Genomic DNA, 14,417 nt, shown 5'->3' on the forward strand with positions numbered 1-14,417 from the left:
GTTTTCAAAATCAAATGCACATCATTTGGTGAAAGCCCAGCTGGGATGTCCACTTGTGTTTGTCACCTGCAAGAGCGTCACTGCCATATTCTGCATGAAAAAAGGAAGACTAAACCGACAGAGGCTGCCTAGTGTCCAACAGTTTGAGAGGAAGTGGCCCTGCTGCCTTCCAGACAGTGTGCGTGAAAAGCCGGCAAAAGCACCTGCCCCTAAACCAGCAGATCCCTGTGCAGGAACCAAACAGCCACGTACGCAGAGGGGCACACAGCAGGGAGGTCCCAGCAGCCGTCCACGGTGGTGATGACCTCTGGTAGAGGGGCACACAGCAGGGAGGTCCCAGCAGCTGTCTGCAGTGGCGACCTCTGGTCAGCTCCACGTGGCCATTGAGGAAAGTGGTGAAGTCCTGGTTATAATTCCATCGCATGGGATATGATGTAGCCATTAAAAGTATGCAGATTTAAGTTGCAATATGTCATTTTAACATGCTGTATTCACTCTAAATGATGTTATACATGTAAGATACAAATGTATAACTTATACGAGTGTATAATAATAAAGTGTGTGACACGATCCCGTGAAGATGTATGTGTGTGTGTGCTTGTGTATTTGTGTATCTCTCTGTGTCTCTGTACATGTCTGTGTCTGTTTGTTGTCCCTGTGTGTGGTCTATATCTGTGTGTGTGGCTGTGTATGTTGTCTCTGTGTCTGTGTGCCTGTGTGAGTTGTCCGTGTATTTGTGTGTGTATCTGTGTGTGTGTGTTTATCTCTGTGTGTGTGTTTTGGATGTTGATGTGTCTGCACATGTGTGTCTGTTGTGTGTATCTGTGTGCTGCCTCTGTTGTCTCTGTGTGTGTATCTGTGTGTGTTGTCTCTGTTTTCTGGATGTTTGTGTGTCTGTTGTGTGTGTGTCTATGTGTGCACACAGCCACAGTGTATACATGTTGTTAGCACGTGTGGAGAAAAAGACCCAGAAGTCTGTGCACTAAAATCCCCAGGGACTCCTGGTGTGATGATAAAGGGTGTGTCGTGCGATGCTCATGAATTAGTTATGTTTTTGTATTGTATTACAAAACTTATTATGTATTACATGATAAGTAATTTAATGTGAATTCAAATAATCATGGACAGTTCCTTTTTCTTGGCTGGATGTGTAGCTGACTTGCTTTTCTGGCACAATACTTGACATATTAAAATCAGTATTTATGACAGTGGTTAGGTTTTATTGAGCTATTTGATTTCACATCTTGAATGAATTTAGAGAAACAATGATGATGTAATCAAGGCAAATAAATGTATGACTGCGTTTTGTGATATTTACCAGTTCCTGCTGTTTTCCTCCTGTGTTGCAGACGCTAGCTCTGAGACCCCGACTGCCAGACGGCTGTACACCGCCAGTGGGCCTCCCGAGGGCTATGTCCCCTGTTGGCCCGAGCCCAGCAGCTGTGGGAGCCCCGAGCACGCCTCCAGCGGGGACGACACAGAAGGTAAAATGCTGGGTGGGAGGAAAGGTGGACATCTTTGCAGATAAGCTCTTATTTCCCAGTTTTGAAGTATTGTAATACCTTTATCTAAGTTTATACCTGGGGGGTAGGTGAGCATGTTCTTACACTGTATAGTGAACCACATGGTGTACGTATGTATTCTATAGCCATTAAAAGTGATGCTTAAAAACTTGTAATGACAGGAAAAAAGACTTCATATGGGGGAGATTGAAAGTGGGAATATGACTATAGCCCATGTTTGTTAATGCTTTAGGAGTACTCTGGAACTAAATACATATTAAATGCCATTAAATAATTGTTAACAGTACTTGTCTTGGTTTAGTAAAACATTATTTTCTTGAATTTCCAAGTTTCTCAAAATTTCTGAGATTGTACATCAAATTTGTAATCAAGGAAATAACTTATTTCGAATCTCTTTTGGAAAAAATCATTATAGTTGCTGTTGTTGCATGTCGTATGAATGAAAGAACATACAATATTCTCTTAATACAGTTTACTGTTGAGCATGGAAAAGCTGGAGTTGCCCAGATACTTTTTACCTTAAGAGGGATATGGTTCTTTTCGCTTTACGTTGATCTTTTTTAAGGTGCACAAGAGGAATTTAGGATTTTCAAATAAAAGTTGTACCTAGATGATTTGTAGCAATATATAAACTAAGAAACTCTGTACTACAAACATTAATTAATTTGAATGTCAACAAAATATGGTTTTTGACTGCTTTTGTCTTTCTGGCTTCCTAAAAGATCAGAAACCATCCAAACAAAAATGAGATAACTAGGGAATAATGGATTCATCCTTTCAAGCCCTGTTGAAAATCTTTGAAACACAATTATTAGATAAATAGATTATTTAACTAGAAAATTTAATTATGTTCTTATGAAGATAAATACTCTGGGTGAATATGCTTCATTGTGTACTTAATCTGTTCAAGAAGGAAGCGCGTCGGCCTTCGCTCACGCCCTTCCTGTTGTCCGCGGCTGGCTTTCACGCCCTGCTGTACCCCGTTGTCCATGCTGCTCATGTTCCCAGGGCAGACCTGTGCTGGACCCCAGCGTAGAAGGCTGACTTGGCCATGAGCCATCACTGCTTCCCAGACAGGCTGTGTCAGGACCGGGCTAGCCAGTGTTCTTACAGGAAGTGGAAAGATACTTGCACCAGGTAGGCAGGCATTCCTCTTCACAAGCTGCTTCTTGAGGACGTGTGTCCAGGAGCCCTTGAGGAGTTACTCCTTTCCTGTTGCCCGGGCCCCCTTGCCACCTCCTCCAGGCAGGCTGTCAGGATGGCCTGGTGCCAGTGACTTGAAATGGTAAAGTTGGGTAAAAGGCAGCAATGCCCACCCTGTAATCGTGTTTCCTACCTTTGTTCTTCAAAATGAAAGAGAAAATGGCCAGAGCAAGCCCCAAGCACAGCCTTGCAGCTGCGGAGCTGATGGAGCCTCCAGGGCCTTCAGGAGCCAGAGGCCGGGAGAAGCAAGGACAGGACCCCTCTGTCTCTGACCCTCCGAGGTCAATGTGGGAACACGGCACACAAGAAGCAAGAGCCTTTGAGCTTTTTCTGTTGCGGTTTTAAGCACAGAGGTGAGAACTGGAGCTGGGAAAGCAATGGCCAACGTTGTTGGAAGCACTCAGGTCGCTGGCTTTCATTTTGAACAGGTGGGGCCCACACCTCAACTCCCAGGAAGCTGCAGAGGCAAGTGCTGTTTGTTTTTGCCTTTGCTGTGCCTGGCACTGGGCCCTCTGGGCATTCGCACTCAGGACCTTGAGCAGCCCTGCCCTGTGCCGGGCGGCCCTGCAGCGGCTTGGATCGGCTGCCCATGGCCCTGTCACCCAGGCATGGGTGTCACACCTGGTGCTTAGCCCTCAGCCTGGCCCCTCCTGGCTGCCTGGCCTCTGAGACTTAGTGTCCATCCTCCCAAAGGCCGTCTGGACCCCCGCAGTAGCACTTGCTGCGCCTTTGGGTCTGCCAGTCCCGGTTCCATCAGGCTGAGGCCCTGCCCCTGGTCTCAGGTCTGCCGGTCCCGGTTCCGTCAGACTGAGGCCCTGCCCCTGGTCTCGGGTCTGCCGGTCCCGGTTCCGTCAGGCTGAGGCCCTGCCCCTGGTCTCGGGTCTGCCGGTCCCGGTTCCGTCAGGCTGAGGCCCTGCCCCTGGTCTCGGGTCTGCCGGTCCCGGTTCCGTCAGGCTGAGGCCCTGCCCCTGGTCTCGGGTCTGCCGGTCCCGGTCCCGGTTCCGTCAGGCTGAGGCCCTGCCCCTGGTCTCTGGTCTGCCGGTCCCGGTTCCGTCAGGCTGAGGCCCTGCCCTTGGTCTTGTCCTGGGTACCTGGCCACTGCCTTGTGATAAGTGGAGATTTAGTGCTCATTAACCATATCAGTTAGGGCCTGTGTGTATTTGTTATGAAGACAGGCAGGCCTGTGCCCAGAAGCCAGCACAGGAAGACCCAAGTACCAGCCGTTTGTCTCTGTCTTGTCTGTGTTCTGTGGGTAATCTCTGAATGTGACAAGCACAGACTCTGGGTGCTTTTGGGCTCACAGCTCGTCAGGAACAGGTGGAAGGAGACGGGCTGTGGGAAGTCTTGAGTGGTGTTGTGTTGGATGTGGTTCTGGGACCTCTCCCACCTGGGTTGATGGGTCTCGGCTCTAGACAGAAACATGCACATACTCCTTCTCTTGTTGCTGTGGGGTTGTGTCTTGCTCTCCCAAAGCTGGTGAGCCCCTGGCCTGTCAGTGACAGAACAACCCACTATAGATTATGCCAGAAGAAAGCTGTCCTTTTTGGCAGATTCTCCATGGAAAATGCTACACAGCCGCATTTAGCAGGTGAACTCACTTATCTGGCAGGACACTCTTCTGCTCGTGGTCCTTGCGTGTCATAGGAACACTGCCCTACCTGAAGTTACAGAGTCTATTAAATACAATGATGTGAACATTCCTCCGGGCAGCTGGGGTAAGCACGTTGTCCTCAAAATATCCCTCACGTCCGTCTTCTCCTGTGTAGACCGCATTACAGGACTCGGGGCCCAGCTGACCACTGTGGGGACGGCAGGACTCTGGGCCCAGCTGACCACTGTGGGGACACTGGTTACCTTCCCAGCGGCATGAGAGTGTGTCCCTATGCCACTGTGCTGGAAACAAGTCCAGCCAGGTAACTTTTAGAAGAAAATGTCTACAGTGCCCCCAACATGCCTCTCTTCCCTGGGTTTTCCAGTGGCTCACAGTGGCTGGCAACTTCCATGGTGGTGCACCTTCTCGCTCCTGCCAGACACCTCCAGGAGGAGACAAGGGGTGTGGGGGCACCACCAGCATCTCAGAGCCTCATTCAGGGAACACAGGAATTGATCAGTCCATTAGGTTTTGGAAATGCTTGCCTTACATCCAGTCAGGATCATACGTGAGGCCAGGCACAGTGGGTCACGCCTGTAATCCCAGCACTTTGGGAGGCCAAGGTGGGCGGATCACCTGAGGTCAGGAGTTTGAGAACAGCCTGGCTAACATGGCGAAACCCTGTCTCTACTAAAAATACAAAAATTAGCCAGGTGTGGTGGCACGTACCTGTAATCCCAACTACTTGAGAGGCTGAGGCATGAGAATTGCTTGAACTGGGGAGGCGGAGGCCATGGTGAGCTGAGATCACACCACTGCACTCCAGCCTGGGCAACAGAGTGAGACTCCGTCTCAAAAAAAAAAAAAATCATTCGTGAGCTCTTCACCTAGTTTATATGAGTCTACCTCTCTGGGAAAATATCATCTTGGAGTTTCACTTTTTATATTCATCTTTTATTGCAGATTAATCGAAAGACATGGAGAGTGTTGGCCTTCTTTCCTTGTTTTTGTAAAACTGTCCTTTAAAATCTTGTTCCCCATTCACTGTGCAGTCACTAGCAGTTCTGTAGAAATCCAGGTGAAAGGTACTCCCTTTAAAGTTCAGCGCCAGAAAAACGTTTTGTTCTTATGAACTCGTATACTTCTTGTTGGATAAGAGAGTGATTTCCCATGGATACCCTTTTTGCTTTGGCTGCCAGGAAGCCCAGATTTCAGCTGTTCATTGTTTTTATTCAGTAGCAGTTGTTTCCCTTGACCTCCATTTTCTGGTAGTTACCACTTTTCCCCACTTCTCAGCTGCTTAACTCATTCTTCTTAGATTAAGTTAATAATAACAGGGCTTGTTTTCTGAGCTACATTTTTTCCTTTTTGGAAGTACACTGAGTAATCAGGGTTTACCAAGTAATTCACTGTATCAAATGCTTTTTAAACGCTTTTGTTGGGCGGTGTGCTCAGGCCCTAAGACTAGGAGGAGCTCCAGGAGGGCGCTGTAGAAGCTGATCCTACCTGGGGGGGCTCCTATGTGAGCCTGACCTACAGAATGGGCGCAGCGCTAAGGAAGCCCAGAGGGAAGCGAGCGTGTGCGCCTGCGGAGGGGCCGGGGGCACGACCGAGGTTGGGGGGGAGGGGGAGAGGGCGGGACCGGAGGGCGTGGCCGAGGGGCGGGACCGAAGTGGACGGGTGGGGCGGGGGAGAGGGGGTCGGAGGTGCGCGGGTTGGAGCTGGGGCCGGGGTCCTGCTTTGCGGGTTCTGCGAGAACGTCGGGGAAACGTGCGTGGACGGCTCAGGAGCCTCGCCGCGTCCTGCGCCCCGCTCGCCACGGCCTTGAAGGCGCCCTTGCCCCACCTGGGTTGCAGACCCTCGCTCCTCTCCTGTCTCGCGTGTTTTTGCAGCCGGGAACTGCATGGGGTGCCTGAGGAATTTAACCGCGGGCCGCCCCGCGTCTCCCCCGCCTTTTCAGAGCCTCCTGCGGTCGGGGATCGGGGCCAGGCGGGTCTCTCGGCGCCTTCCCGCCCTCCAGGATGTCCTTGGAGCCTCAGACCCTGCTCGGGAAACCCGGGTCCCGTCTCGGCTGGAAGCCTCGGAGGCCTGCGCCGGTTCCGCGCGCGCTCAGTTCTAGGGGCGGGGCCGCTGCACCCAGGGCCGCTCCGCACTTCGACCCCGATTCCTCCGTGGCCGCCCCAAAGTCCACCTGCTCCGGCCTCGGCTCGGGTCCCTCTGGCCACGCCCCGAGGCTGCCCCGCGGGCCTGGCGCGCTCCCCCTGGCGCCGCGGGCACTGGCCCGGGTTCCGCTGACTTCAGCCCTGGGTCGGGTGGGCGCCGCCTCCTGCCTCGCCTGGGCCGCCGGGGCGCTTCCTGCGCTGCCGCCTCTCTCCTGCCGCGCTCCACAGGGACCCGCCTCCCCCCTGCTGCGCTCCACAGGGACCCGCCTCCCTCCAGTCGCGCTCCCCGCGCCGCCGCCTCTGTCTAGGGGTTCCCGCCTCTCCCCTGCGCGCCCTCAGCGCGTGCTGTTAGCGGGCCCCTTCCCTGCCCAGTGGGTGATAGTCGACCCACACGCTTAGCATTTGTTGTGCCAGACCGTCTGGGCTTATTGCAAAGCTTGTGCAAACGTGAGCATTGCCGGCTTTTTATTCCCTGAGGCGCCTTAGCCTGGCGCCTGGTGGAATTCTTAAGTCAATATTTGGTGAACTGCGTTGAATGATTTTGTATAAAAACAGCCCATAAGGCAAGTGTATTTCCCCGGTTCGTAATCACAAGCGGTGTTTGAGGCATTGACTCAGATTCTGTTCTCAGATCCAGCGGCAGAATCATGAACATAAGTCATTTCTGTGGAGAGCTATCGTGATGATTATTCTAGCAGCAAGCACCAGTTGAACTAGCTACTAACTTCACGGCTTCTGGAAGCATGCAGTAAATGCGCAGTTCTAATGTGGATTCCGTGTGAGTTAAACATCCGTCCATGCTCTGACAGAATCGTGGCTCTCTCCGCTTTTTGCCTTTGCTGAAGGAGCCCTAGCCTGACTTCTCTGAGGCCTTCCAGAGTGTTGGCTCGTGGGTGCGGGGGGCGGGTGGTGGGGCTGCCCCCGCTCCACAGTCCTCGCATCTCGCCCTCTCAAGGGCCTGTCAAAGTCAGAGCTAGCAGTGTTTCATTCTTGTCGTGCTGGTTTATTGAAATGAGACTTCACACATTCAGCTGTGTCCAAGCTCGCCTGATCCTAGAAGAGGGGAGGGGCGCCTTGCTGTGCGCGCACTCTCGCTCTCTCACTCTGGGTGTCCTGCGAGGGACATGTTGCTCGGCTGCCTTTACCTATGCACAAGTGAGATGAGAGCCTGGACCTGGAGGGCTTGTGCATCCTGGGCCATCAGAAAAGGCTGTGATGGTTTCTAAAAGGCTGGCACTGTGTATGGTCATGTTTTTGTATCTTTGGCATCTCCTAGATTCTTCCCGGACTTAAGCCAGTGAGCATAGCATTGGCTGTTTGATTAAAGACTGTGGTTGCAGGGTGTCAAGCATTAACTTTGAAGTAACTCACCTGTGAGATCTACACTTTTTGTTTTGTTTTGTTTTGCTTGCCTAGGAAGAAATAAAAGAAAAGAATGCATTTGTTCTCATTGCCATTTGTTTTCTTAAAACATATTTACTTGATTTCCGAGCTGTTGTTGGCACATATGCCTAAGCAATTTGGACTAGAGAAATGTCTAGATAATGGTATATCTTAACACTACTTTTAGCTTGAAGTGAATGTGTTACAAAAATAGAGTGATTATGAACATTTTACTAGATACTAATATTTAATTAATTGAAGTTAAAGAATAACTGAGAAAAAAGGTAGAAAATTATGATTATCATTATTAATTTGAGACGGAGTCTTGCTCTGTCACCCAGGCAACCTCTGCCTCCTGGGTTTAAGCCACCCTCCTGCCTCAGCCTCCCGAGAAGCTGGGACTACAGGTGTGCGCCACTGCACCCAGGTTTTTTTTTTTTTTTTTTTTGTATTTTTAGTAGAGAGGGGCTTCACCTTGTTGGCCAGGCTGGTCTCGAACCCCTGGGGCCAAGTGATCTGCTTGCCTGGGCCTCCCAGATTGCTGGGATTACAGGCCTGAGCCACTGTGGCCAGCCAATTACTGAAGAAATAATACATGAATTGCCCAAAGCTGAAGAGACCCTCAGGAACAGAAAGATGGCTGAAAGTCCCTACCACGATAATGAAGAAAGACTCTCGAGATGCCAGACACAGGCCTCGGAAGAAGATGCTAAAATATCCCCAGGAGGAAAACAGATGTCTTGACAGAAATTGGAATTAAGCTGCAGGCTTCAGAGCCTCCCTCTTCTCTGTGGTACCACTGAAAACCCGTGAAGTAAATGAGCGTTTTAGTTAAGTTTTCAACGCAGAAAGTCACGAGTCCAAGTCAGTGAAGAATATTTACAAAACACTTCATAGTTTCAGAGCCTCCCACAAATATAACCTCATTTTAACATTTTTGAGGATACATTTACTCTATTTAAATTTACTATTTAAATTTTTTATTTACTATGGCTTTATATTTATTGAATAATTCAGTGTCTTTTGTTCATTTGTACTGTTTTAATTGCTTTAATTATTTAAATTTAAATTTAATTATTTAATTAAATAATTTATTTAAATTTAAATATTTAAATTTAAAAATTTTTCCTTCATCTAATTTTAATTTAATGACTTGCCTCATGGTTTTGGCAGTTTTATTTAAGGGAATTTAGCACTTTATTGCCCTCCTTTTATTGCTTATAAAGTTTTTATCATTTTGTTGGCCGTTTTATGGAAAGTTACAGAAAATGACTAAATGTGAATTGTTTTTAAAACTGTCAAAGTGTTTTATGGTGAGACACTACTCACTCTTCCACTATGTCAGTTTTTAAGACTCAAACATGTAAACATGAAACATAACATTTTCTTGAGTATGTATAATTCAAGCTTATTCAAAACTAACCTAGAAAATTTGAACATTATTTCGGTATCAAAGTCTGTCTCAAGGAAGAATTCAGGAACTAATCTTGTTGAAGATTATGAAATAATGTGTATTTGACCACATGTTTAGTAAGTATTCATAAGGCAGACATTTAGCTTAGCAGCAGATCACATCTAGAGCAAAGCTAATCTTTCCTTTGGTGGTTCCTGATCACTGCCAGGCATCCAAGTACAAAGTCACAAAAACTTCAGCATCTAGATTGTTGTGTTTTAGCCCAACTCAGTTTTTGATAACGTTGAGGTCGCGTATGTTCTTTCAGTGCCATTTGAAATCAAAAGCTAAATATGTCCTGCAGCTGGCTTGGAGCCGGGGGAGGAAGCCACATTTCCAGCTGTGAGGCTGCACCTCCCTTGCTGTCTTTGGAAATTACTGCTCCAGATTCAGATCCATTAAGAGAAGAGAGAGCGAGAATCCGTTTTTTTAAAGTGACAGGAAACTCTTCAAGTCCTCTTTATTCGGAGGGTGTTCGGGCACCTGCTGACCCTCATGGCTGACCCTGGAGGGGTGTTCCCCGTCTCACAGGCAGTCCTTGGTGGCCGAGGCCCTGGGGAGAAGTCTCTGTCCCAGGAGCCGTGTGAGCCACCTTCGTTCCCTGAAGCCCTGGCTGCTGGGTCTGAATTTTATCCTCAGAGGCCAAATCGAACATGAATTCCTCTCTGTGTGGCAGGCCTTCTACATGGAAAGCAACTGCCATGGTCCACCCCAGCCACAGCCACCACTCGTCCATCCCCGAGTCCCCAGGGGTCTCACACCACCCTGCCTGGAGCAGGACATGCTTCTCAGCAGGCCCCAGTGTTTCCTTGGCTACATGAGTACAATCTGTGTTATTACAAAATATTGTTCTGGATTTTAGGCAAACAACACGCTCAGCAATTGGAAGATTTCATGTTACTACATTTGAAAGGTCTGCTTTCACAGATAGGGGTTAGATCTGCTTGGTAAGAAGTTTACTACTTTTTATTTAGCACCTAGTGGACATGGGGAGCTTAACGGTAATTATCAGATGCAATTTGTAGCCTAGCTTTGAATCTAGAATAAAATTCATATTTCCTTTAAAATGCCTAGCCTGCTTTCATGTAAGAAGGTGCGGCGGTGAGAATTAGAATAAGCTGAAGACTGGTTATTTTTGGTATCTTATCTGTACTCCAGCAGTTCATCAGAAGGTAGGTGCCCGATAGTAGCGGAGGGATTTCTGACACACTGTGACTCTTTTTGAAGTGAGTGTGTCTGAGAGGTATGTTTTGGGGATGGCAGCTCTTCAGAGTGTGCTGCGCTCTGACTATAAATAGCCAGGCATCTTGTTCCCTCACATCGCGTTCAGCTGCTGCGTGTGAAGGGCGTGGACTGTGGGCCTCTGATACCCTGGAGATGTGGACATTCTGGAGTCTGTGGAGTGGTTCTGAAAAGTCATATGGAGGGTGCAGCATGAGTGGAGAAGTAGCAGTGCATCAGGGTAAAAGGGCCTGTGTCAGAGCCACTGGGACTCCAGAGCAGGGAGAGCACGCTCAGGGCTTCAGAGCTGTTTGGATAAAGCCTCAGTTGTTTTCCCCTTGACCTGCTGAGCCCCTGTCTTATTTTGGGTAATGTTCCTTAGGGTCTTGTGTTCCTCACTAGACCTGAGAAGGGAATGCTGGTCAGACCCCTCAGATGAGACTGCGGAGCTGGGAGGTTGTGACTGTAATTGTGTCACGGCGGTCAAGACACCTGTCGGACCACAGTGAGGAAGCCTTCGTTCAGGACATCGCCATAGGTACAGGGACCACCACAACAGGGGTTTGCACTGGGGGAGGGGGCCTGGGCTCAAGAACAAACACAACAAGGAAAAGTGGGAATCGAGCCAAGGAGCAGGGTGGGGGTGGATGGAAAACTTCTGAGAGGAGACCTCAAAGTGAGGGAGATTCTGGCTAAACCACCCCAACCAGGAGTCTTAGTGAAGGCAGACAGGGCGCTCAGAGGTCACCGAGGGGCGGTGGGGTGAGGAACCCAATCAGGTGTCAGGCTTAGCAGGGTTGTTGCTGAGACTGGATTTTGCAGGGAAGTGCACACACAGGTGGGCCTCCGAGGAGGTTCCGTCCGGAGCCTGACGAAGTCTCGGCCGCGAAGAGGCTCTTCTGGCCATCTTCCCACCCAAACGTAAATGCGGCTTTCGCTTAAGAAATGGTTTCCGGCTTGGCAGGAGACTTAACAGCATAATGAAAGCATCATTACAAAGAAACAGGTCTGTCTGAATGAACCGAAGCTCAACAATTGCAAAATGGATGGGTTCTGTGGCTTCTGCTGGCAAGACCTGTGGAGGGCCTCTGTCTAAGTTAGGCGGAGGACACTGCTTTGCAATCCTGTTTGCATTTTCTTCCTCCAAGTTCTGATTACTCTTGCATTCTTTGCATTAGACTCCAATCCCCAAGGAAGCTTTTCTCCATCTCGTATGTGAAAGTCATTCATAAACATCTTTTTTTTCTCAGTTGCCAAATTCATGTGCCCCCTGCTGGGTACGTCTCACCACAAACGCAGGCACATGTTTTAAATAAGACAGAGTTGTTTTTTCTGCGAGCCAGATTGTCGGCTATTTTGTACAGTGCTCCCTTGTCTAGAAGCATCAGGAACTTTGAGATCTGGGATGGAGCAGCCACCGTGGACTCGGCCTCCTCGGGCCGGGCAGCACTGTAGCACTCTGGGCATGGGGATTCGCATGACCCTGGAGCTGCTCTCTCACCCCCAGTTGACAGCAGGGGAAGCGGGGTGCAGAGGCCACAAGCTGGTGCGGCAGAGCCTGCCAGACGCATCCAATCTTTCTCTTTGGGATACGATGTTTTTTAATGGCCTTGGGCAGCATCACCAACGTTCAGAGTGTGCATTTTCATGAGTCTGCATGTAGCATGACCCCAAGACCACTGTCGCAGTTGAAATAATGAATGTGTCCATCACCACCAAGTCTCCTTGTGCCCTGAGAGGGCCACTTCCTCCCCTCTGCCCTATCCAGGAAGCCCCAGTGGATCAGCTCATGGACCCCAGGACTCACAGAAGTGGGGCCAGGTGGTGTGTGCAGCTGGGGGCGTGGGGCGGTCTGGGCTCTCACACACTGTCGGGATGTTGCAGCTCACGATGTGCGTGTTGGTGGCGCATTCCTTCTTCTCCTGGGTGGTGACCGCTGCGTTTGTAACATGCTCGCCTGTCGATGGGGTGGAGTCTGTGGATTCTCTTGGATTTTCTGTGTTTACAGGGGTGGCAGCTGTATTTCTTCCTTCCAGCTCTTGTACACTTTGTCTCCCTCTTGCCCTGCCCGGAGCCCTGGTGTGGAGGTGGCCACAGGGTGTCCCAGGACCTGTCGGAGAAAAGGTTTTTGGCATTTCACCATCACGTATGACCTTGGCTGTGGGTGCTTGTAGGTGCCGTGTATCCGATTTAGATTTCTTCTTTTGAGGCCGTTTGATTCAAGATTTTATCATACAATTTACATGACTGGAGTCTCGTGAATATTTTGCGTGGAATATTTGTAGCAACATCAGTGGGAGAGATGGACCTATGTCGCTCCCTTCTTGCAATGCCCTTGTCAGGGGAGTGAAGATGCTGGGGGCTTCACAGAGGTGTGAGGGGTGGGAGCTGTGAGGGGCCGGAGCTATGACGGGTGAGAGCTGTGAGAGGTGGGAGCTGTGAGGGGTCGGAGCTGGGAGGGACTGAAGCTGGGAGGGGCCGAAGCTGTGAGGGGTGGGAGCTGTGAGGGGTTGGAGCTGTGAGGGGTGGGAGTTGGGAGGGGTCCGAGCTGAGAGGGTCACTTGCTGTGAGGGGCCGAAGCTGGGAGGGGCCGAAGCTGTGAGGATTGGGAGTTGGGAGGGGTCCAAGCTGAGAGGGGTGGGAACTATAAGGGGTGGCAGCTGTGAGAGGCTGAAGCTGGGAGGGGTCAGGGCTGTGAGGGTTCACTTGCTATGAGGGGTGGGAGTTGTGAGTGGCTGGATCTGGGAGGGCCCAGAGCTGTGAGGGGTCACTCTCTCTGAGGGGCAGGAGCTGGGAGGGGTTGGAGCTGGGAGGGGTGGGGGCTGGGAGGGGCAGGAGCTGGGAGGGGCAGGAGCTGGGAGGGACAGGGGCTGAGAGGGGTTGGAGCTGGGAGGGATCAAAGCTGTGAGGGGCCAGAACACTGAGGCCAGAGCTGTGACTGACGTCGGGGCCATGAGGGCCCAGAGCCGTGAGGGCCTTTGGAGTCGTCAGGGGTCATTATCTTTTCTGCTCTCTGGAAACGGGTAAGACATGTGTTGGCTTTTTCTTTTCTTTTGAGATGGAGTCTCGCTCTGTCGCCCAGGCTGGAGTGCAGTGGTGCAATCTCGGATTGCTACAACCTCTGCCCCCGCCGGGTTCAAACGATTCTCCTGCCTCAGCCTCCCAAGTGGCTGGGACCACAGGCGCCGGCCACCACGCCTGACTAATTTTTGTATTTTTAGTAGAGAGGGAGTTTCACCGTGTTAGCCGGGATGGTCTCAATCTCCTGACCTCGTGATCCGCCCGCCTCAGCCTCCTAAGACTTTTTCTTTAACTGTTTAGTAAAAGTCACGGGTGAACCTATCTAAGCCTGAAGTTTTTTTGTGGGATTATTTTTAACTAGACTCATTTTTAAAGACAGATACGGGAGTTTTGTGATTTTCTGTTTCTTTGTGTGTCCATTGGATAAATTGTACTTTTCTCAGGAATCTGTTTCTAACGGATTAACTGATTTGCATGGAGTTACATGCAGTATCCTTTCATTACCTTCTTAACACCAGCAAGACCTGTTGGCACCTCTGTGTTCCCGATGCTGGTCGTTCAAGCCTCCTCTCTTAAACTAGACGTGGAAATCAGAGAAACACAGTGGGGGAAAAAAAGCAGCCTATACTTAGACTACCCAAGGAGCAACCGCAGGGAGCATCCTGAGAAATGGATGTCCAGTCTCTCTTTTTAATGTATATTAAGTTTTCCTTTTCAAAAGCACATGCACACACATTTATGTGAAAAAATAGGATAAACTTACCATTTTATGGCCTTTTTGCCTCCTTCACCTTTTTAAATTACTGTTTTATAGTCTTATAAAAATAGAGCAATAGCATAATCGATCTCAATAGGGCAAC

General features: G+C 49.8%; 1 protein-coding gene across 3 annotated transcripts in view; it reads left to right on the forward strand.

The window, feature by feature from the left end:
- Positions 1-14,417, forward strand: part of ERICH1 (glutamate rich 1) — a 107,595-nt gene that overhangs the window by 34,193 nt on the left and 58,985 nt on the right. For all 3 annotated transcript variants that reach the window (XM_050800201.1, XM_050800202.1, XM_050800203.1), the window contains exon 3: positions 1,350-1,484. In XM_050800201.1, the coding sequence (XP_050656158.1) occupies positions 1,350-1,484 (135 nt within the window). The remainder of the gene's footprint in view (positions 1-1,349; positions 1,485-14,417) is intronic.

The sequence above is a fragment of the Macaca thibetana genome, chromosome 8, assembly GCF_024542745.1.
Source record: "Macaca thibetana thibetana isolate TM-01 chromosome 8, ASM2454274v1, whole genome shotgun sequence".
NCBI classification, from domain to species: Eukaryota; Metazoa; Chordata; class Mammalia; order Primates; family Cercopithecidae; genus Macaca; species Macaca thibetana.